The 23800-nt window shown below is 42.9% G+C and overlaps 1 protein-coding gene across 1 annotated transcript in view; it reads right to left on the bottom strand.

The window, feature by feature from the left end:
• Positions 1-23800, bottom strand: part of elapor2b (endosome-lysosome associated apoptosis and autophagy regulator family member 2b) — a 106009-nt gene that overhangs the window by 42453 nt on the left and 39756 nt on the right. The window contains exons 2-4 of the mRNA XM_080207774.1: positions 15055-15175; positions 5962-6157; positions 3125-3272 (exon numbers count right to left, since the gene is read on the bottom strand). Coding sequence (XP_080063900.1) covers positions 3125-3272; positions 5962-6157; positions 15055-15175 — 465 coding nt within the window. The remainder of the gene's footprint in view (positions 1-3124; positions 3273-5961; positions 6158-15054; positions 15176-23800) is intronic.

Genomic DNA, 23800 nt, shown 5'->3' with positions numbered 1-23800 from the left:
TATCTACCATGTAAAGTCCTGTTAGAATTTTATGTCTCTATGAGATCTCCCCTCATTCGCCTGAACTCTAGCGAAAACAATCCTGACCTAGTCAATCTCTCCTCATACATCAATCCCACCATCCCTGGAATCAGCCTGGCAAACCTAGCAGGTCTGACAGCATCTGTGGAGAAAGAATAAAACCAATGTTTCGAGTCTGGATGACCTTTCATCAGAGTGTTTCGAATGTTTGATTCGTGGGGTGTGGCCAGCAACTGATCTCAGTCAGACTGTCTGTAAAGACAAGGCAATTGGTCTCAATGTTCTGGGGGGGTTGGAGAAAGAAATTGACCGCAATCCCTGCTTGTTTTCCAGGCTGCAAGTGGACATTCGTCAGGACTGGGTAAGGACAGTACTGGGCTGTGTAAAGTTACCCAGGTACCAATGGTCATTTCACTGGCGCCCAGGAAATAGTCAACATCTACAGCGGTATTAAACTCTGCAACAGAGGGGGGGGTTCGCCTTTTTATCTGAGCAAGGTGGATAAAGGGATTGTTCCATTCTGCAAGGCACCTCTTCTCTTTTCAATTATGACCGTATATTTTCTTTAATCTCTCATCAAATGTAAAGCCAGGGGATTGAAGGGCTTTCATTCCTGGCCCAGGAGGAGGGACAGAGGCAAAATTCCGAATACACCTTGCTCTTGTGTTAATATTCCGGCCACTCCTAATGTTCAAAAACCACACCCAGCAATGAACAGACCCCAGGACAGAGTGGGGACCTGGTCAAAGCGTGCAGACAGCTGAACAGGCCTCAGGCATTCAGACTGAAGCTGAATCTTCTTCCAGGAGTAGAACTCTTCAACAAATATCTCCCACACATGTGCCTAACCCATGAAAATTTTACAGGGACAATTCTAACAATCCACAAAAAAAAGGGTGATTTTGTTCCCACGTTCATGTTCATTGCAACATGGGCTCAAAATCTACAAAAATCGGGAAATGTGTTTCTCGCTGGCAAAGTCTCATTTCCTAATTTTTCATAACCCACGTCAGTGATGGAACAAGGTTCCAGCCCACAAAAGACAAGAAACTCATTAGAATATAATTAGTGAACCCCCCCCCCACCACATGATTCGCCCCTCACTAAATATTCATACCTCGCTGATGTGATGTCATGTCAGCAAGGTTTATAACAAATTTATAAAGATGTGAATCAGTTGCAGGGTACCCCAGGGCACAAAAGGTAAGTATAGCCCCCAGGGAGAGAGGGACATGCCCACGCTGGCCCTGTTCCCTGGCACAGGTTTACTTCGGTTCCCAGGGTAAAGTTTCAATTAGGTTGATTGATCACATGACTCTGTCTCTGCCAATGGGAGGAGCTAAACTGGCAGGAAAGAAAGGGTTCAGTTTCATTTTGAAATTACAAGGGGTGGGGATTTTACGACCTTGCTCATCCTGAAACCAAAAAATCCTGCCCTAGGTCAGCCAACTTTTCCATGTCCTGTCCCTTGCCCAGTCCGATTCCTGTGGTGGGCGGTTTGGTAAAATTCTAACCGAGGAGTTCCTGCCTGGGCTGCCAGAAGAAAGCAGTGGCTGTCTCTTACTCTCTTTGAAAAGACCCTTCTGAGAGCTTCTGGGCTGGTAACCTAAGTCACAGAAAGTATGCATGTGTTTGGACAACTAATTTTAAAGAGGGGTTTAAGTCTATAAGAGGAATATTGCTTGAATTGGAACTTAGCAATAGATGAGCAATTAAACTTGACAAGATATGGGTAAGTAAGTTCGCTGATGACACGAAGGTCGGTGGTGTTGTGGATGATCTGGAAGGATGGCAAAAGTTGCAGCAGGACATAGATAGGATGCAGGACTGGGCGGAGAAGTGGCAGATGGACTTCAACGCGGATAAATGTGTTGTCGTCCATTTTGGCAGAACCAACGGGATGAACGAGTACACTATTAAGGGCAGAAGTCTGAGTAGTGTTGAGGAGCAGAAGGATCTTGGGGTCCGGGTCCACAGGACTCTTAAATCGGCCTCGCAGGTGGAGGAGGTGGTCAAGAAGGCGTATGGTGTACTGGCCTTCATTAATCGAGGGATTGAGTTTAGGAGTCGGGAGGTAATGCTGGAACTTTATAAGACCCTTGTCAGGCCTCATTTGGAGTATTGTGCGCAGTTCTGGTCGCCTCACTATAGGAAAGATGTAGAAGCTATTGAAAGGGTGCAGAGGAGATTTACAAGGATGTGGCCTGGACTGGGAGGCATGCCTTATGAAGTTAGGTTGAGGGAGCTGGGACTCTTTTCCCTGGAGAGACGAAGGTTGAGAGGCGACCTGATAGAAGTTTACAAAATGTTGAGAGGAATAGATAGGGTGGACTCTCAGAGGCTATTTCCCCGGTTTGAAATGGTCGCTACGAGAGGACACAGATTTAAGGTGCGGGGAGGGAGGTTCAGAAGTGATGTTAGGGGTAAGTTTTTCACTCAGAGGGTGGTGAGTGAATGGAATCGGCTGCCGTCAGTGGTGGTGGAGGCGAACTCGCTGGGGTCTTTTAAAAGACTTCTGGATGAGTATATGGGGTTTAATGAGATTGAGGGTTATAGATAGGTCTGTAGGTTGGTAGGTGATGTGGTCGGCGCAACTTGTGGGCCGAAGGGCCTGTTTGTGCTGTAGTGTTCTATGTTCTATGTTCTATGTTCTAAGATATAAGTCTTAAGTATTGTTGAATTAATAAAGGTTAATCTAATTCATCTGTTATCGTTAAACTGTGCTGTTAAATAAAATTTGTTCTGATAAAAGCTTCCCAGTTTGTCAGTAGAATCACACCTGAATTCAAACATCTTATCCTCACGCCAATGCCAAAGTAGAAATTTATTGGAGTCTAGCCTGACTTCACAATATACCTCAGGGTTTCTGATCTGCTCCCTAACTCATCTCATTGTTATTTATGCGGTCTCGATGTGCGAGAGTGAGTTGTTACTTTTTTTTTAAATTATTCTTCAAATTAACCCACTTGATGCAGTGAAGCGCTTTGGAACATCCTGTAGACATCAATGGCGCTATCTAAATTCAACTTTACCCAGCACATCATATGGGGTCCACATTTTAAGAATTACGTTAAAATATATTTCATGGAGAAGACAGACTTACAAAAAACTCAAAAAAGATATTGTTATCCAGGTACTGATAATCAAACGTAACACTTCCTGATTTCTTCAAGTGGACTGAATAGATAAGGGAAACCGTGCAGTCATCTCTGTTCGAGGCAATGTAACTCCCTTGTGGAATCCAAGAAGACCTGCAAAAGTAACATTTCATGACAAGAAAAATGTCTCCAAATGATAAAAGGCTGAACACACAACTTGAGTCTTTTTTTAAAGAATGTTTCACTGAGACAATGAGTTGAATATGTGAGAATGTAACCAGTGCCAACTTTGTATCAAATGTAAACTGACCAATGGTAACAAGGTGCAAGGGTCAGCTGACCCAGTAAACCATGGGACCAATTACAAAATGATGTGATGATCAGCTGACCAAGTATATATAAGATCCTGTTGGGAATTGTGGGGAAGCCTGGGATGGCCCAAGGCGAGGCCCCGAGTTAAAGTAATGAAGTTTCTTTATTAAACCCTTTCTTTGATTTATAAGGCGGAGTAAGTTTTGTTATATTTTCATTGTCTACATTTGGAGAGTTCCTTCTGAAGAAAGAGAATACAGTTTAATGGAACACATTACTTTTGGGAGGAAGTGGACACTCATTCTTCACAGTTTATCTGCAGTAGGAAATTGTAAACACTGGTTAGATGTCAATGGATATAATAAAACTAGCAGCACTGATCTCTCATTAGATTGCAAGTTTATCTTTTCTCATCTCCACATGGCTCCTGAAATCTGCTCAATACTAGTTAAGTGGCTATGGAGGTGGCATGGAGGGCACAAGTGAACATTTGGGGTGTGTAGGCAGCATGATTTGGCATTGAGTTACCATAGAGGATGCAAAGGGCCAAAATAGGAAGGCTGGAGGATGATGAAGGGATGAAGGGGTGAGGGGATGAAGGGGTGAGGGGGTGAGGGGGTGAGGGCCAAACAACTTCTAAAAAAATAACTGGGACAAATTCAGCACTAACCAGCCCCAGTGCCCACCTACTGTCTTCTTCTAATGAGCCCAAATCCATCCTGCACCTGCCTCCTAGAATGAAAATCGCAGATTTCAGGGCCCTTATTTCCAAGGCCAGTACAGCAAATCAGGAATATCCTGCCTTCTGCTCTTCACCACTGCGGTCAAAATTCCACCCAAATGTTAGATATTCCCGACAAACATCAATGGATATTTTGCTGGGTCGCCAGGTTTTCTGCACTGCCCATAGCAGCTCCTTGTCATCAGCTTCAATATGCAGTTCGGTGGCACAGTGGTTAGCACTGCTGTCTCACAGCGCCAGGGACCTAGGTTCAATTCCTGCCTTGGGTCACTGGCTGTGTGGAGTTTGCACATTCTCCCTGTGTCTGCGTGGGTTTCCTCCCACAGTCCGAATGAAGTGCTGGTTGGCCCTGCTAAATTGCCCCTTAGTGTCCCAAGATGTACAGATTAGGAGGAATTGGTAGGATAAATATGTGAGGTAATAGGAATAGGGCCTGGGAAAGGGCAGGTGCAGGATGATCTGGAGGAGGGAACCGAGTGCAGGGTGTCGAAATTTGCTGATGACACCAAGATTGGGGGAAAGGCAAATTGTGCGGAGGGTGTGGAGAGTCTGCAGAAGGATCTAGATAGGCTGGGCGAATGGGCCAGGAAATGGCAAATGGAATTTAATGTTGGCAAGTGTGAGGTGGTCCACTTTGGTAGGAAGAATGGTAGGAAGGACTATTACTTACGTGGCGAAAAACTGCAGCAGGCGACGGTGCAGAGGGACCTCGGGGTCCTTGTGCATGAGTCGCAAAAACCCAGCTTGCAGGTGCAGCAGGTGGTCAGGAAGGCGAATGGGATGCTGGCCTTCATAGCGAGGGGGATTGAATATAAAAGTACGGAGGTCTTGCTGCAGCTGTATAGGGCATTGGTGAGGCCGCAGCTGGAGTACTGTGTGCAGTTTTGGGCGCCGCACCTGCGCAAAGATATTTTGGCCCTGGAGGGAGTGCAGAGGAGGTTTACTAGGCTGATACCGGAGTTGAGGGGATTGAGCTATGAGGAGAGGCTGAATAAACTAGGCTTGTACTCGTTAGAGTTTAGAAGAATGAGGGGAGATCTCATTGAGACGTATAAGATGATGAATGGGATGGATAGGATAGAGGTGGAGAGACTCTTCCCGCTCAAAAAAGACAGTAGGACTAGGGGGCACAGCCTCAAGATAAAGGGGAGGCGGTTTAGAACGGAGTTGAGGAGGAACTTCTTCACTCAAAGGGTGGTGAATCTCTGGAATTCTCTGCCCGTTGAAGTGGTGGAGGCTGCCTCGCTAAATATTTTTAAGAAGCGGGTTGATGGGTTCTTGATAAGAGAGGGGATTAAGGGTTATGGGGAGAGGGCGGGAAAGTGGAACTGAGCCACAACAGATCAGCCATGATCTTATTGAATGGCGGGGCAGGCTCGAAGGGCTAGATGGCCTACTCCTGCTCCTATTTCTTATGTTCTTATGTTCTTATGAAAGAAGCCTTGTTAGAGAGTCGATACAGACTTGATGGGCTGAATGGCCTCCTTTTGCACTGTAGAGATTCTATGAAATGTTTACTCAAAACTTAATGATAATCAGATCGACCATAAATATTGTCTGTTCTCAATTTTAACAGTGAAAATACATTTGGTAATAAGCCTCTGTAAATTAATATTAATGAGCGTGACAGAAATGCAAGTTAGCTTGCACAGGAACATTAATCACCTTCTGCACAAATCTCAGCCAAATGCTGGTTACTTAGTGAATGATAAAAAGACAGAAATGGAACTGATTATGAAGAGAAAAGAACTTGTACAAGCCCCCAACACAGCAATCTGTTTTACTTACGAGTTACAGTTGCCATTGCTGCTGCCACTGCCGCTCTCGACACTCTCTTCAAAGATGGACACAGTAGAAAATCCAGGTGGCAAAGTATCAAACTCGTCAAATCTAATGCCACTGCCCAACGAGTAAAAGCCCGCTGCACATTTATTGCAGGTCTGGTTTGATAATTCCAAAAACTCCCCAGCTCCACAGGAAAAAGCTAGAAGACAAACAAAACAAAAAGATTCAAACGCAAAGTCACAACGTTTCAATTTCTATTCAATAAGTTTAAGAGCTGGTTCACTCCTGAGATTATTGAAGCTGATGTAAATTCCTGGCCTGGATTCTTGAGATGGTTAATGTTCCATCCACTGACACGTTTACCACAAGTTTCAGCGTCCCGATAGATGGATTGTTTCCATTGGCCAGGGCTTTAATTCCGAAAAGATAAGGAGCTTTATGCATTTCCTTGGAGTTTGATTTCTGTGGGATGAAGGGTCATTAGTGCCTCTTTAGAGATAGTGAGGTTGATGTGGGTTTTCTGAAGGCTAGAAATTCCTTTTGTGTGAATCATAGCGAATCATTGTTCCAGTCGGTGTAAAGCCTTTGTCCATTATATTTTTTTAAAATAAATTCTTAAAGTAAGGTAGCCAGGCTGATGTATATGGGTTCTTTCATGTCTTCTTAGCATGACACCATCACCCCAGAGGTTGCTGTGATTGCACACCATCTATGGCAAGTATCTGTCCTTAGATTAGGAAATAAAAACTGTACATAATACTCCAGGTGCGATCTGACTGTGGTTTTGTACAATTGTAGCAAGATATCTTCACTACTGTACTCAAATCCCATTATGATGAAAGACATCAGACCATTTGCCTCCATAATTGCTTGCTGGACTTGCATACTAACTTTTAGTGACTCATGAACAAGAATACCCAGGATAGTAAGAATTTCTATAGATTCTTCAATAAGAAAAGTTAACAAAGTGAGCATTGATTCTACAGGAAAGGCATCTGAAAAGTAAGGCTATGGTGGATGAATTAAACAAGTATTTTGCATGGTCTTCACTATAGAGCTTGCATGTAAATTCCAGACAGAGCAGTAAATCAGGGAATGGAGGGAAGGGAGGAACTCAGGAAAGTTGCAATCACCAGGGAAATGGTAAAGAGTAAATTGCTGGGTCTGCGGGCTGATAAATCCCCAGGTCCAGATGGACTTCATTCTAAGGTCTGAAAAGAAGTTGGCTAGTGAGACAGTTGATACAAGAATTTTAATTATCAGGGTTCAGGATAGGTGCCATTAGGTTAGAAAACAGCAAATCCCTTTATTCAAAAAGGGAGACAGAAAGCAGGAAACGTAAGGAAAATCTTAGAAGCTATTCTTAAAGATGTTAAAGCAAGGCACTTAGAAAAAAAATCAAGGCAGTCAGACAGAGTCAGCTTGGTTTTGTGAAAGAGAATTCATGTTTAACCTATTTATTAAAGTGGATTAAATTTCCAGAAGGCATTTGATAAAGTGTCGCATCAAAGGTTATTGCAGAAAATAGAAACACTCATGTTTTAGGTGGTAGCATATCAGCTGAGACATAAATTGACTAGCTAACAGGAAACAAAGAGTTGGCATAAATAAGTCTTGTTGACAGAACATAATGAGTAATGTACTGCAGGGAGTCTTTGGGACTTTCTTCCTCAAATTATACTGGAAGTAGAGTCTTTGAATATTTTTGAGGCTAGCTAGATTCTTGATTAACAAACATTTTCAGAGGTAGGCAGGAATGTGAGATGGAGATTACAATCAGATGAGCCACAATCTTATTGAATGGCAGCAAAGGGTTGAGGGGCTGTGTGGCCTACTCCTGCTCCTAAGTTTGTACCACAACTTCCCAACATCTCACCATTTAAGAGATACTCTGCCTTCTGTTTCTTTTTCTACCACAGTGGATAACATCAATTTATTTGCATTATATTCCACCTATCATGTCCTTACCCCTCACCTATCCTCTGCCAAACTCCTCCTCAAAACCTCCCTCGTCATCCTCACAACTCACATTTCCAAGTAGCTTTCTTTCCAATCAGCAAAAATGGAAATATTGGGTGGAATTCTCTCATCCTACTGGCCACGGGAATCGTATCAGGTGGGACAGTGAATTTGGTGGACCATGCAAAGGCCCATTGACCTCAGGCAGAGATTTCCAGCCCTGGCGAATGTGCAGCTCAAAAATCCCACCCATTACATTTTGTCCCCACAATGGTTGTAATGAGCTGTGGCCCCAATACTGACCTTTGTGATATTCCACTGGTAACAGCCTGCCATCCTGAGAATGACCCATTCATTTTCACTCTCCATTTTCTGTCTGTTAACCAGTTCTCAATCAGTGTATTACTCTCAATCCTACGTGCTTTAATTTTGCACACTAACCTCTTGTGTGGAACCTTATCAAAATCCTTCTGAAAATCCAAATATACCACACCCACTGGTTCTCCATTATCTATATGTAGAATCCTACAGTGCAGAAGAAGGCCATTTAGCACATTGAGTCTGCACCAACCACAACTCACCCAGGCCCTATCACCATACATTTATTCTAGCTGGTCCCCCTGACACTAAAGGGGCAATTTAGCAAGGCCAATCCACCTAACCTGCACATCTTTAAAGTATGGGAGTAAACCAGAAGAAACCCACACCGACATGGAGAGAACATGTGAACTCCATTCAAACAAACAGTGACCCAAACCGGGAATCGAACCCGAGTCCCTGGCACTGTAAGGCAGCAGTGCTAACCACTGTGCCACCCTCTATGTTACAGTTAACATCCTCAAACAACTCCAAAAGATTGGTCAAACATTATTTCCTTCTTATAAATCCATGTTGTCTCTGTGCAACCATATCATTATTTCTCATTCTTTTATGAATGTCCAGTTTTGATATTGTGTGTAATAGATTCTAACATTCCCATATAGACAGCAAACTAACAGGTTTGTATTTTTCTATTTACTCTCTTGCTTCCTTCTTAAATAGTGGGGTTATATTTTCTACATCCCCAGTCTGCAGGAATCGTTCCAGAATCTATAGAATTTTGAAAGATAACCACCAATACATATAGTATTATTGCAGCCATTCCTCCAACACTCTGGGATGTAGCTCATCTGGTCCAGAGGATTTAATCAACCTTCAACCCAATTTGGTCTCCGTTATGACCGTGATTGATACCCTAATCACCCATAAAGTGAGAATTCATGCATTTTCTGAGGACGCAAAATAAAAGAGATAGTGCCAGATTTCCAATTTTAAGGCATTCTCAACCATTTATTGTGCTAGAACACCATGAAGAAACAAACTTCTAATCTCCATAATTAAGAAGGGTTTAGCTGCTGCCTTGACAGTAGCAGGAACCTTCGCTGTTTTGATGCATTGTTCCCAGAATAGCAAGTTAATGGGGATAGACGCCCTGAGCTATTAAATTCTAATACGAGGATTTGTGAAAAGAAAAATACTTGCATTTATATTGTAACTTTCATGGCCACAGAATGTCCCAAAATGCTTTGTAAACATAAGAACATAAGAAATAGGAGCAGGAGTAGGCCATCTAGCCCTTCGAGCCTGCCCCACCATTCAATAAGATCATGGCTGATCTGAAGTGGATCAGTTCCACTTACCCGCCTGCTCTCCATAACCCTTAATTCCTTTATCGATCAGAAATCTATCTATCCGTAATTTAAACATATTTAACGAGGTAGCCTCCACCACTTCAAAGGGCAGAGAATTCCAGAGATTCACCACCCTCTAGGTGAAGAAGTTCCTCCTCAACTCTGTTCTAAACCGCAACCCCCCCCCCCCCCCACCTTATTCTGAGGCTGTGCCCCCTAGTTCTGGTTTCCTTTCTAAGCAGGAAGAATCTCTCTATCTCTACCCTATCTAGCCCCTTCATTATCTTGTAAGTCTCTATAAGATCCCCCCGGAGCCTTCTAAACTCTAACGAGTACAGACCCAATCTACTCAATCTCTCCTCATAAGCTAACACCCTCATCTCCTCATCTAAACGCTGAAGTACTTTCTAAGCATAGTCACTGTTGTAATGTAGGAAACACAGCAGCCAATATGTGCACAGCAAGCTCCCACAATCAGCAATCTGACAATGACCTGACAATCCTTCTGGGGTGTTGAATGAGCAACAAATATAGTTTAGGAGACCAGAGAGAACTTCCCAGGATCATCTGCTTGATTAGAAACGTCTTCCAAATTTAAAAGATACATTCTAAAGGTCACATGCCCTGATCCTCCACTGAGGAATGTACTTCTCAGCCTGTTCACTTTGAGTAATTGATGTGAAACAATTGCAGGGAGTTCAATGGGTCACTGCAAGGTAAATAACCAGAGGTTTTGGACTTGGTCAGCAACAGGCGAGCACACAGAAGGGTTAAAATTCAGGAATCGAAATAGAAAATACTCAGCATCTCTTACAATATTTCATCAACCTGAAATGCTAACTCTGTCCTCTTGACAGATGCTCCCAAACCTGTTCAGAGCTTCCAACAATTTCTATTTTTATTTAGTTTCATGAGAAGCTGACATCAGCTTTGAAAAACTGTTAGCTCACTCAAGATCAACCCCTCACTTCCTGTGCTCAGTTTCGTAGCTGATCCAATAAAGGGAATTTCAATATTCATCATTCCCTTTGGTAATAAATCATTCTGACATTAAAGTTCATTTAGTCCTTACAGGAGCAGATTAACAAGAGATTTATACTGATTATTGCATTTCAGTTACATCTCTCTCTCCCTATTGCTGTAAGCTATTAAATTATTTTTAATATTTGGGTGAATATTATTTCTACAGATGAAAGCAAAATGTGCTCTTACAACCATTACAGCACAGGAGGAGGAAATTCAGCCCAATGTGTTCATGCTAGCCCAAAGACACCCAGGTTCCCTTTCTTATCCCATCTTCCTGCACCCAGCCCGTAGCCCTGTAGCACTTAAGGTGCAGATCCAGGTACTTTCTAAACGAGCTTAAGGTCTCTGCCTCCGCCACCAACTCAGGCAGCGAATTCCAGACACCCACTACCCTCTGCATTAAAAAGTTCTTCTTCGTGTCCGCTCTACACCTACCACCACTTTTCTTGAATCTATGTTCCCTGGTTCTAGAATTTTCCACCAAGGAAAACAATTTGTCCACTATATCTCATCCCCTCAGTTTTGTACACCTCTGTCACCCTTCAGCCTTCTTTGTTCCTAGGAAAATAACCCTAATCTATTAAATCTCTCCTCAAAGCTACATTTTTCTAACCATGGCAACAATTCTGTAAATCTCCTGTGTATTCTCTCTTCAGATCAAACAGCATCAATGTTTATGACTGCAAAATCCTGCCTTACTCAATTCATTCAACATGAAAGGAAGTGCAGATTATCTTGATATCTTGCCCAAATATAGTTTTTATATCTGCCCTGAACTGTTCCAAAATGTGTTGATCAAGACTTTCCAGTCACTCCACCCTCCCCTCCAATGACATATTTCCCCACTCATCATTGTGCCTCTGGTGAGACCTTCCAGTTCCGCCGAGGTCTATGACAGTTTGTATGGCTTGTCCATCCCACCAACCAGGAATCCTGCCATAGTGGGGTGGAAGGGGGCAGGGCATCTTTGACAGGAACAGAGGATTGCACTGGCAAGGAAGGGCTGGAAAATTCCCATCCATTCCTGTTCAAACCAACAGACTGTCAATAATAGTCTGCAATATCACCTTACTGTTTCCAGTATAGTGATGTGGAGATGCCGGTGTTGGACTGGGGTAAACACAGTAAGAGGTCTCGCAACACCAGGTTACAGTTCGACAGGTTTATTTGGTACTAGATTTCGGAGAACTGTTCTTTCGTCAGGTAATTGGGAGTAAGTGGCAACGCTCCAAAATCTATTGGCTTTTACTACCAAATAAACCTGTTGGACTTTAACCTGGTGTTTATGAAGCTTCTTAATCCAGTAAAGTGCTGCAGATGTGGGAAATCTGAAACAAAAAACAGAAAATGCTGGAAATACTCAGCAGGTCTGGCAGCGGCTGTGGGAGAGAAACAGAGATCACGTTTCAGATCAGCGACCCTTTAACCGATACTCATGTTAACGCACTCTCTCTCTCCACAGCTAATGCCAGATCTGAGCATTTTCTGGTTTTTGCACAGCTCTCGTCTTAGCTTTTGCAGCCTGTGTGTGAAATGTCACTTTTTAATCTCGAGCCATGCACTGATTTCTGGAACAGAGCAGGTTGATTAACAATCTCTGAAGTGGAATGAATCATTATCTTGAATTAAACAATAAGCCAAATACATTTACTGACTTCCAGCAGTGATTCATTATTTAAATAGAGGACAATAAGCAAACTCCAACACAAATAGCCAATGGCATTTCAGAAACTCTGATATCCTGAACCACCCATATGTGTGAGAGAGAGAGACACACACACACACCCCGAGTGTGAGAGAGAGACACACACAGAGTGTGAGACAGAGACAGTGTGAGAGCGAGAGAGACAGAGAGTGTGAGAGAGAATGAGAGAGAGAGAGAGAGAGACAGAGATAGACAGAGTGTGAGAGAGAGAGATAGACAGAGTGTGAGAGAGAGAGAGAGAGTGTGAGAATATATATTATATTTAGAATACAATCTACACAGTCATATTTTCATGATAATCAATCCAATAAAGATTTCATTCTGAAGTACATTTGACAGTGGAATGAAAATGAGAATATGTAGTTTAACATGTTATACTGTTTTTTTTCGGCACACCCTGTGTAATTTATCATTACGGACGACACACAACGATAGAATCTTACTGCACGGAATGAGGCCATTTGGCCCATCAATGCTGGCTACCAGATTACTCCCATCCCTCTCCTCCTGTGCCATAGCCCTGCAAATGGTTTATTATCTACAGAATTATTTTCACAGTTTTTATTGAATATGCTTCTTTTCAGACAGCACGTTCCAAATCCCAATTCATTGCATTAAAAACAATCCATATCTCACTTATGGTTCTTTTGCCCACCACTTTCTAGTTACCAACCCTCCCCTGCCAATGGAAACTGTTCCTTCCTCTCAGTTCATCAGAATCTTTCTAAAGTTTGAAGTGATGTGAAAATGATCTGTGAGTAACGGAAACAGGTTCACGGCTAGTTGACTGCCAACCCAATAATGCAGTGAGGCAGGGACACATGGTATTTTCATTGCACTAGCAATCCAGACTCCCAGGGTAATTTCAATCAAAACTGGAATTGGAAGTTTAATAATGACCTTGACATGTTGGCATGGGTCCCTCACAGCACCAGGGATCTGGGTTCAATTCTGGCCTTGGGTGACTGTCTATCTGGAGTTTCCACATTCTCCCAGTGTCTGCGTGGGTTTTCTCCGGGTGCTCTGGCTTCCTCCCGCAGTCCAAAGATGTACAGGTTAGGTGGATTGGCCATGCTAAATTGCCCATTTGTGCCCAAAGATGGGTAAGTTAGATGAGTTAGTCACGGTAAATGCTCGGGTTGCAGGGATAGACAGTCGGTGCGGACTCAATGGGCCGAATAGCCTCTTTCTGCACGGTAGGGATTCTATGAAACCATTGTCAATTGTCATTAAAAACCCGTCAGGTTCACTAATGTCCTTACGGGAAGGAAATCTGGCATCCTTACCTGGTCTGGCCGACAAGTGACTCCAGAGCCACAGCAATGTGGTTGACTCTTAACTATACTCCGAACTGTCCTAAGCCATTCAAGGAAAATCAGGGATGGGCAACAAATGCTGGTCCAGCCAGTGACACCCACATCCACTAAATGGATCAAAAAATATAAAAGGAGCTCTAGGCATTGAGAGAGTCAGGTCTCTGATTCACCAGGTACTTTGCCCCACACTATCAGCAAACGCAGATTTATTTTGAGCTGGATGGGGATCAGAAATGTTTCAGATTATTTATGGGAATTTTAACAGAATTAAATACCGATACAAAAGAAGCAAAAGGAGAAAATTAAAAACCACAGTGGCTGAATTTGGACAAAAGCTCATTAAAGTCCCAGAAGAAATACTTCTTAGAAAATAAAACTCATGGAAGCAAGCAGTGGGCAGATCGGAAAGTAACTTGAAGATAACTGAAGTGAGAATTAAAATGAATTGAAATAGTTTTTTTTTACACAGAGGGTGGTGGGTGCCTATTGCCAGTGGAGGAGGTGGAAGCAGATACGGTAGTGAGTTTTAAGGGGGGTCTTGACCATGAATGGGACGGGAATAGAGGGATATGGTCCCCGGAAGGGTAGGGGGTTTTAGTTAAGTCGGACAACATGGCTGGTGCAGGCTTGGAGGGCCAAAGGGCCTGTTTCCTGTGCAGTAATTTTCTTGGCTCTAGATGCTGGTAAACCTGTTTCTCTTTCCATGTGTGCCAGAGTGAATATTTTGACTCTTCTTCAGGGCATCCTGAGGGACTCAAACTATTAATTGTTTCTCTCTCTCTGCAGATGCTGCCAGACCGCTGAGGTTTTCCAGCTTTTTCTGTTTTTATTTCAGATTTCCAGCATCTGTGGTATTTTGCATTTATTTGTGTATGATAAGAAGTGTTTTGTGACCTTCAATTGTGTTTGCTGATCTCAGCTGAGCAGTAGAATGAACTTTCCCACTCTTTGTGGGAAAAAAAGAAACACTCCACACTGCTATCTGCTCATTATCCTTGGGAACAGGAAAGGACAGGATCAGGATCATTGTGATGCTTTCCATAGTTGGAACATTTGCAGTCACTCACCATCAAGACTCACAATGAAAAATGGCTGCTTGTAGGAGCTTCTGTATTAATGAGAGCACATCCTAAAGTTAATACAGTAAATTTAAATTCTTTAGCTGCTCTAGTCGGATTTGAACTCAGAGCTTATTACTATTCCTGTATGGTGACTGCTGTGCCATGGCACCCCAATAGTGAAGAATATAACCTAAAGATAGTGGATTCAATTTTTAAAAATTGCATCCAGTTCAAATTAAAACGTAAGCCAGGCTGTATAAGATGGTAGCAGCTGATATAATAAGCAGCTCTGCATCAAGAGCTTTTGAAATAATTACACTTTCCTTTTCTTCCAATGAACAGAACAAACAGTAACTTACAGCATTCTCTGCCTTTGATCGGGTCAGGCAATCCCGTGCATTTTCCAGGAGAGTTAGGGACCGCAACTCTCCAGCGCGAGCCAGTGCTATCACATTCCGTGTACTCAAAGTGGTAATCATTCTGTATTAGAAGATACAAACACAATATGAATATCTGCCACATTTTAAAAAAATAGAATTGAAGCTTGGACATCAAAACACCTGCCAAAAAAAATGGGGTGAAACACCTTTGAAAGTTAAGATACAGTTAGCTGTGCACTGATGGTTGCTAATGTTATAATGTTCCTTATATGTATAACAAAGATATGGAAGGATTAGATAGGAACATATGAACAAGGACCCAGAGCGAGCCATTCGAGCCTCCTCCACCATTTCATACGACCACGGCTGATCTGAGTGTTATGATCCCAGTCAATGTCACTACTGGATGGGAAGATCCCAGAATGGAACCCTGCCCCAAAAGACCACAAGCTTTACTTTTCTTTTAGAAAAAGTAGAGGAACAAGAGTCACAGGACTGCTAATTAGATTTCAACAAAAATAAATTTATTAAGCATGAAAAGTTTGATTATAATACAATACTCCTTTACTCGCCCAGTGTGTACAGTTTTCCAAAACGCATTATCTCACATTTATCCGGATTAAACTCCATCTGCCACCTCTCTGCCCAACTTCCAACTGATCTATATCCTGCTGTATGTTCTGATGGTCCTCATCGCTATCCGCAATTCCACCAATCTTTGTGTCGTCCACAAACTTACTAAACAAACCAGTTACATTTTCTTCCAAATCATTTGTATTTATTCCAAACAGCAAAGGTCCCAGCACTGATCCCTGAGGGACGTCACTTGCCACAGCCCTCCATTAGAAACACACCCTTCCACTGCTACCCTCTGTCTACTATTACAGAGCCAGTTCTGTATCCAGGATATTGAATTTCAGCCATGATCAAAATGAATGGCGGAGTAGGCTCAAAAGGTCGAATGGCCGACTCCTGCTTCTCTTTTCTGTGTTTCTTAGCTCTGCCTGATTTTACTGAATAGTTCTTTGTTTTAGCACCATTTTCCACTGTTCCCTTAACCTCAGACTTCTTGAAATCTTCTCTTCATTTCTCTAGCTTCCTTAACTAGCTGTTCAAGTTTCCAGCATCTGTTTTCTTAACAATTCTGTCATAGTATGGCTTTTCTTCCAGCAAAACTGAGAGCCATTTGAACTGAGCAAACCTCAATGCATACAAATACCTTTATCTGACACAAATCTGACTTCCTTACACAGAAACATCAAGTTGAACCACATAAAACTATACCTTATTTCTACTGTTCAACAATACAAATAGAACTCAAAAACTCTCTCTGTCTTCAGAGGATTGTAACCTCAAATCTGCATCCCACCTGCCCTTGATAGCCTACGAGCTCAAGGAATAGCACGCCATCTTCCAATCAAGCACTTAATAGCCTTCTGGACTCAACATTAAGATCAACAATTTCAGACCATTTTGATTCTTTTCTTGCCACATATAATGGTTTCAATCTTGTTTTTCATGTTCTTGTTTTAGGACAGAGCTGTTCTTTACTCTGCCATTAACACTCTGCTCTGTTTCTTTAACAAAACAATTCCCACTCCCTTTGCCCTGATGTTTCATGGCAGTATTGGCAATTAACTTCTCCTGACCTCTGTCCTAACCCATGCTTTCCCCTCATTCTCCCTCCGTCTGACATCCCTTTTGACAACACAAAACCCATCACACTCCTTCAGTTCTGAAGAGGTGACACTGGACACAGAACACTAACAGTATTTCTCCCTCGGGAGCTCAGCCTGGTTCAAGATGTCTCTGTGGCCCTCAGGATCCGCCTAATAATGTAGACAGCAATATATCCTCTGGAAGTGAGATATATTCCTGGTAAACTGCACTGAAGAGCTTAATTAAAAACTCTCAGCCAAGCACTGGACTGCTTCATAAATTTAACAAGTTATATTTATACGGTGTCACTAATGTAATGAAAAATCCCAAGGCGCTTCACAAGAGCATTATCAAATAAATGACACTTATCCATATATGGAGAAATTAGGTTAGATTATAATCTAAAAGCTTGGTCAAAGAAGTAGCTTTTAAGGAGGAAAGCAAGATCAAAAGGCAGAGAGGTTTATAAGGGAATTCCTGAGCACTGGGCCTCAGAGATTGAATACACGACCATTAATGTTGCAGCAATTGAAATCAATGATGCACAAGAAGTCAGAATTAGACAAGCAAAGATATCCCGGAGAGTTGAGAGGCTGGAAGAGATTACAGAGATCGGGAGGGGTACGGCCAGCGAGCGATTTGAAATCAACTGAGAGAATTTTAAAAGGCTGCTTAACAGGAGGCAGTGTAGGTCAGCAAACATGGGGAGGAGCAGGGTGAGAGGGGATCTGAAATTGCTACAAGTTAAGACACAGGAAGAAGAGTCTGAGATGATCTCAAGTTCATATGGAGCAGAAGGTGGGGAAGGAGCCAGGAGTGCATTGAAATAGTTATGCCTAAAGGTAAGAAAGGCATGAATGAGGGTTCCAGCAGCAGATGAGCTGAGACAGGGGAGAAATCACGAGGTTACACAGATGAATACAGGCAGTCTTACCAATGACCTGAATATGAGGTCAGAAATCCACCTCGGGACCAACAGTGACACCAAGTTAGAAACAAACCGTCTATTTATCTAAAAATAACCTCAAAATTTCTTCATCTTGTAGCACATACTCTCATGTTTACTGCTTTACACATCTCCATCTTGAAACACAGTTTAATAAATGCAAAGTTTCTGTAGCTGATTGCTTTGTTCACAACAGGAGCTCAAACCTATCCTGATACCTGCAAACTGGAAGATTTTGTTTATGACACTTTCAACAACAGTGAATAAAGCTTGATTTCTCCTCTCTGTCCATCACACCCAAAAATCCCTCAAAGCAAAGTAGTATTAGTCTATTAGATATTTCTGGAGTAATATGGCAAGAGCCAGCCAATACTGTCAGGTGTAGTGAATTAGTCCCTTCAGGACGACACTGTAATAAAGAAAACCGCCAACATCGCTACTTTCAGGAGGCTAAGGAAATTTGGCATGTCTACTACAACTCTCACCAACTTTTACAGATGCACCATAGAAAACATTCTTTCTAGTTGCATCACAGCTTGGTATGGCTCCTGTTCTGTCCAAGGCCTCAAGAAACTACAGAGGGTGGTGAACATAGTACAGTGCAGCACACAAATCAGTCTCCCATCTATTTACTCTGCCTACACTCCCCGCTGCCTTGGCAAAGCAGCCAGCATTATTCAAGACCCCACACACTCTGGACATTCTCTCTTCCGCCTTCTTCTGTTGGGAAAAAGATACAAAAGTCTGAGGTCACGTACCAACTGACTCAAGAACAGCAACCTCCCTGCTGCTGTCAGACTTTTGAATGGACTTACTTTGCATTAAGTTGATCTTTCTCTACACTTTAGCTATGACTGTAACACTACATTCTGCACTCTCTCGTTTTCTTCTCTATGAACGGTATGTTTTATCTGTATAGCGCGCAAGAAACAATACTTTTTGTTGTATGTTAATACATGGGACAATAATAAATCAAATAAAAAATAATAATTTAAGGTACTTTAGGATTGGATTTAAAAACTTCAGTTCCTTTTGATTGGTATGTTAGAAGTGACAGCTAAGTCCCATAAATCATGGAAACTAAAACCAGAAAGCACCAATCCCTTTGTGACAAGGTTGCACAATGGTTAACACTGCTGCCTCAGAGTGTCAAACACCCACGTTCAGTTCTGGCCTCGGGTGACTGTGTGGAGTTTGCATATTCTCTTCGTGTCTGCCTGGGTTTCCTCCAGGTGGTCCAGTTTCCTCCTACAGTCCAAAGAAAGGATCACAGAATCCCAGATACAGAAGTTGGCCATTCGGCCCATCGAGTCTGCACGGATCACGATCCCACCCAGACCCTATTTCCATAAGCCTACATATTTACCCTGCTAATCCCCTGATGGTATGGCCAATCAACCTACTTCACTCATCTTTGGACTGTGGAAGGAAACCGGAGCACCCAGAGGAAACCCATGCAGACATGGGGAGATTGTGCAAATTCCACACAGACAGTGACCCGAGGCAGGAATTAAACCTGGGTCCCTGGTGCTGTGAGAATCATAGAAACTCTACAGTGCAGAAGGAGGCCATTCAGCCTGCACTGACAACAATTCCACGCAGGTTCTATCCCCATAACCCCACATATTTACCCCACTAATCCCTCTAACCTAAACATCCAGGACATTAAGGGGCAATTTAGCACGGCCAAACTAACCCGCACATCTTTAGACTGTGGGAGGAAACCAGAGCAAACCCACAGAGATACAGGGAGAACGTGCAGACTCCACATAGACAGTGACCCAAGCCGGGAATCGAACCTGGGTCCCTGGCGCTGTGAGACCGCAGAGCTCACAACACTGTCATCCTGCCAGCCACCCACATGAGCGCTGAGGTGGATTGGCCATGATAAACTGTCTCTTAGTGTGAAGATGATTAGCGGGGTAAGTATATGGGGTTACAGGGATAGGGTCTGGGTGGGATTGTTGTCAGTTCAGGCTCAATGGGCCAAATGGCCTCCTTCTGCACTGTAGGGACTCTATGATACCATTGACTTCTACACCATCTTCATTATCTGTAGTAAGAGCTCCTCACGTGTTTCTGTCTCAAACGGCATCTTGTTGACTTTTATCATACCCAGCAAATCCTACACATAGTTTCTGTAACCGGGACAAACTTCATTTTGCAGCCTCACTCTAAACCACTTTCTTTTGAAAACCCTGCCAAATACAAGCGTGTGTCAGTGCTGATTTCAATATAGCTCCAGATTCTTGGGAAAGAGCCCAGGATAAGGATTGGGAGTGGTGTGAAGAAACAGTTCTTGTTGTATTGGGACTTGCAGTGGTCATTAGGCCGAACCAGGCTGTGACAATCCTTGCTTTGCTACATATCCCACGGAAAGTCACTGTCCAGCCTCCAACACGGGAATTAGACATCCAGAGAGGATATCGGAGGAGCATTAACATCTGTGATATTGTAAACAGCATACATGAGTGCCCTCAAAGAGCAGACCAAAAGGAGAAGGTTAATTACAGCAACAACCCTACAAATTTTTCATCCTTCATAAATCTAATTAAAAAACAATTATTCACTGAAAAAAGAATGAGGGGCTTCACCTGCTGCCCTTTCATCCTGCAGATAAGTTCATAATTTCCTTATTCATCAAGGCAGTATCCAGGCTAAAACATCACCAGTAAATGTGAGCACACACCTCAGTAAGGAAGTCACTTACTGGATTTGTTTTTATTTGATACCGGCCAGCCTGTGCCTCTTTCTATAACAGGCTGCTTAATCTGGCTTTCGTGCTGCCAAACAGCAATCCCACACAGGACATTAAAACGGCAATAAACAACACTAGGGATGAAGGAGATTTGGCAAGGATCCAGAAAGGATTTTAAACAAATGATTTCCTTCCTTAATATGTTGTCAAGAAATTTAAGAGCTATCCAAAAATAGGTGATTACAAGCACACACACATGTCCCACCATGGCTGTTAAACATGTAATTCATGCAGCTTGAAAATACCAAATGTTTCAGAGTTAAATGGAGAGTCAGGTCCACTTCATTCCCACTCCCTTAAGCATCAACAATCCCATCCAGGTCAGGCACAGCCCAGGAGAAACATACAGCTCTTCCCTGATAAAACTAAAAGCAAACACTTAAAATACACATTATATTCTAACTTAGAAACTGTTCTGTACGGTGGAAAAGAGCCATCAGGCACCACGATCCCCCTGAAAGAAAAGCTGGTGTGTTTTGTTTTAATGAGATCAGGTAACTTCATGATTACAAGCTTATCTGTTTCCTCCAGTTTACAATTCAGTCAACATGGAATTTAAAATTTGCATACAGGCCTTTCTTTTGGCTACAAATCAAGAGTAAAGTTCATTTCTGCTGACATTATTCACACAGAAAATTAACACTGCAAAATCATTGTAAAGCAGGACCTGGGTAATCATTTACCACAGCTACTTTTATGCTAAGTTAATTCACTCTTCGTGCTTCCACCAGAATATTAGAGGAGAAGGAGAAATATTCATGCACGGATTCACCTAAAGAATTATATGCATCGATTTGTTGGTTTGAACAAAGAACGAACAAAGAAAATTACAGCACAGGAACAGGCCCTTCGACCATGCTACCCAACTGAACAAAAACCCCCTACCCTTTGGGGGACCATATCCCTCTATTCCCATCCTTTTCATGTATTTATCAAGACACCTCTTAAAAGTCACTACCGTATCCGCTTCCACCACTTCCCCCAGCAACGAGTTCCAGGCACCCACTAATCTGAGTAAAAAATCTGCCTTGTAAATCTCCTTTAAACCTTGTGCCTCGCACCTTAAACCTGCGCCCCCTAGTAATTGACTCTTCCACCCTGGGAAAAAGCTTCTGACTATCCACTCTGTCCTTGCCTCTCAATCTTGTAGACTTCTATCAGGTCACCTCTCAACCTCCATCATTCCACTGAAACCAAACCAAGTTTCTCCAACCTCTCTTCATAGCTAATGCCCTCCATACCAGGCAACATCCTGGTAAATCTTTTCTGTCCCTCTCCAAAGCCTCCACATCCTTCCAGTAGTTTGGCGACCAGAATTGAATACTATATTCCAAATGCGGCCTCAATAAGGTTCTATAAAGCTGCAACATGACTTGCCAATTTTTAAACTCAATGCCCCAGCCAATGAAGGCAAACATACCGTATGCCTTCTTGGCTACCTCCTCCACCTACATTGCCACTTTCTGTGACCTGTGTACCTGTACACCCAGATCCCTCTGCCCATCAATACTCTGAATGGTTCTGCCATTTACTGTATATTTCCTGTTTGTAATAGGCCTTCCAAAATGCATTACCTCACATTTGTCCGGATTAAACTCTATCCTCTCTGCCCAACTCTCCAATTGATCTATATCCTGCTGTATCCTCTGATGGTCCTCATCGCTATCCGCAAATCCACCAACCTTTGTGTCGTCCGCTATCTTACTAATCAAACCAGTTTGCTTTGATACTAACCAATTCCAAACCTCTCTCTGGCCACCACCTCTGACTGATCTATACCTTGGCCAATCCCTGCATCCCATTGACCCCGGCATAAACTGCTAACCCCATACACTCTTCATCATCAACAATACCCACGTCCACCTCCAGATATCACAGGTCTCTGTTCCTGTCTCACCCACTCTGCTGCTGAAACTCTCATCCATGCAATTGCCCCCTCCAGACATGACAATTATTATAATGTTCTAGCTGATCACCCATCCTTTAAGCTCAAAAACCTTCAGTTCCCAAACTCTTGTCCACATCTCCTCTTCTGCACCAGGCTACTCCTGGTCATCACCAGCCCACAGTGGTTCCCAGCTCCCCCCACCTTTACCCCAAAGCTTCAAATTCACACCCTTTGGGGTTTACTCCTCACTCTGTGCTGTAACCTACCGTGGACAGGCAACCAACATCCCCCCACCCTCTCTCTCTGCTCTTTAGTTTAAAGTTTATTTATTAGTGTCACAAGGAGACTTACATTAACATTGCAATGAGGTTACTGTGAAAATCCCCTAGTCACCACACTCAGCACCTGTTGGGTACGCTAAGGGAGAATTTAGCAGGGAGTGAGAGGTTGGTAGGTTGGGAATGGATGGAGTTAGTCTTGGACTGACTGTGCACCTGTTAAGGCATTCAATAAACTGTTCCCTGTGTGAATTACGCTGACTTACCGAGTGCTAAAGGCAAGCTCTGTAATTGCATTCTTATATTTTAATCTTTTTGATCCACACATTATTTTTACCTCATTTAGTCTGTGTCACAGCACAGCTGAATATAAAATATCTTCAGGATTTTATTATGTTTGGGTGTAATTAATAACTATAAAAAGATCACAAGTCACGTTGGTATCATTCTAACAAGGAACAGTTTATTAAATGCCCTAACAGGTGCACAGTCAGTCCAAGACTGATTCCTTCCCTCCCCTTGCATCATACCCTCATATTCCCTTCCCAGCAAAACAGGACTGACAAGATCATGAGAGACAGGAAACAGGACATGAACTTGATTTTTCACGTCTCACCCTATCTTATCAGCTCACCACACCAAACCAACAGCATGATGAGCTGGTAAGATTGTGTCCAAGATGTTAACTGAGCAGTTCTTGCATGCTGTGTGTCTGCCACTCTCCAGGGAAAACTCCCACTCTCCTGACACGTGATGCTTTTCACACTCACGTCATCTCAGCACCCTAGTGACCACCCTGCAGCCAGATCGAATTGCATGCTGGTAAAAAGTGGCCAATTCTGAGGAGTCAAGTGGCACTAGCTGAATGTGAGCAATACGAGCTACACACACAACAGACAATGTGTCATTGCAGGCGCTTGCAGCCGCATCAGAAAATGACCTAATAACTGAAGTAAAGAGATCATGTCTGGTGAGATAAACACTAGGAGACAACCTGATTAACTGGAACAATGAGAGTGTGTCTGCTCAAATGATAGGGTTTGATGGCTTGACGCAAGCAGGAATACAGTCACCGAGTCACACACCTCCTCCAGAAATAAGGTACAAATATACAGGTGGACAAAACTGACAGTGACAACTCAGGAACAACCATCACAAGAAGAAGAAAGAAGAACACTGAGTATGAAGCCCTGAAG

Source organism: Carcharhinus amblyrhynchos, chromosome 19 (assembly GCF_965287045.1).
Source record: "Carcharhinus amblyrhynchos chromosome 19, sCarAmb.v2.hapA, whole genome shotgun sequence".
NCBI classification, from domain to species: Eukaryota; Metazoa; Chordata; class Chondrichthyes; order Carcharhiniformes; family Carcharhinidae; genus Carcharhinus; species Carcharhinus amblyrhynchos.
The sequence above is the reverse complement of the archived record's forward strand: the minus strand, read 5'-3'. Positions and strand labels throughout refer to the sequence as shown.